The sequence below is a fragment of the Pteropus alecto genome, unplaced genomic scaffold (genome assembly GCF_000325575.1).
Source record: "Pteropus alecto unplaced genomic scaffold, ASM32557v1 scaffold134, whole genome shotgun sequence".
NCBI lineage: Eukaryota > Metazoa > Chordata > Mammalia > Chiroptera > Pteropodidae > Pteropus > Pteropus alecto.
In genome coordinates this window covers 1,322,497-1,323,072 of record NW_006436283.1, presented here as the reverse complement: position 1 = coordinate 1,323,072, position 576 = coordinate 1,322,497, and the positions used below count along the sequence as shown (strand labels likewise).

The 576-nt window shown below is 64.8% G+C and overlaps 1 protein-coding gene across 1 annotated transcript in view; it reads left to right on the top strand.

The window, feature by feature from the left end:
* The window catches only part of BAIAP2 (BAI1 associated protein 2), a 41,547-nt gene that overhangs the window by 28,177 nt on the left and 12,794 nt on the right, over positions 1-576 (top strand). The window contains exons 9-10 of the mRNA XM_025047103.1: positions 15-170; positions 267-576. The exon at positions 267-576 is cut by the window's right edge and continues 6 nt beyond it. Coding sequence (XP_024902871.1) covers positions 15-170; positions 267-576 — 466 coding nt within the window. The remainder of the gene's footprint in view (positions 1-14; positions 171-266) is intronic.

Sequence of the window (576 nt, the reverse complement as noted above, 5' to 3'; positions counted from 1 at the left end):
CTCTCTGACTCCAGAATTCATCGCCCCAAGCTGACCCTTTGTCCATACTGGATGCCAACTCCCCACCAAGCCCTGGCCCGCCCGCCCTCTTCCTGTCCCTTGATCCCACTGCTCTGGCCTTGGGGCGTCTCAACGTGGTTCCTCGGGTCTTCCATTTCTGGAAATCGGCGGTCGGTTCGAGGTTCTCATTTGACAGAACCTTCGTGAGTGTGTCCGTCAGGGGTGGCCTGACGCGAGGATGGCTGGAGCCAGAGCTGGGGTGTTAGGGCTGCGTGGTCGGCCACCCCGAGCCCTGGCGGCGGGGAGGGAGGCGGGTGCTCACCGCTTTCCCGGTCCAGGGCTGGCTGGGCTGTCTGTCTCTACGCGATGGCTGCCACGTCCGCCCAGCGGCTTTTCAGCCTCTCACAAGGCAGCACCCAGCATCACTGGATGCTGCCCTGTCACCGGCTCACCTGCGCCCCCTCCCCCCGCCCCAGTACATTGACGCCATCAGCAGCAAGCAGGGCGAGCTGGAGAGCTACGTGTCCGATGGCTACAGGACGGCACTCACCGAGGAGCGGCGGAGGCTGTGCTTCC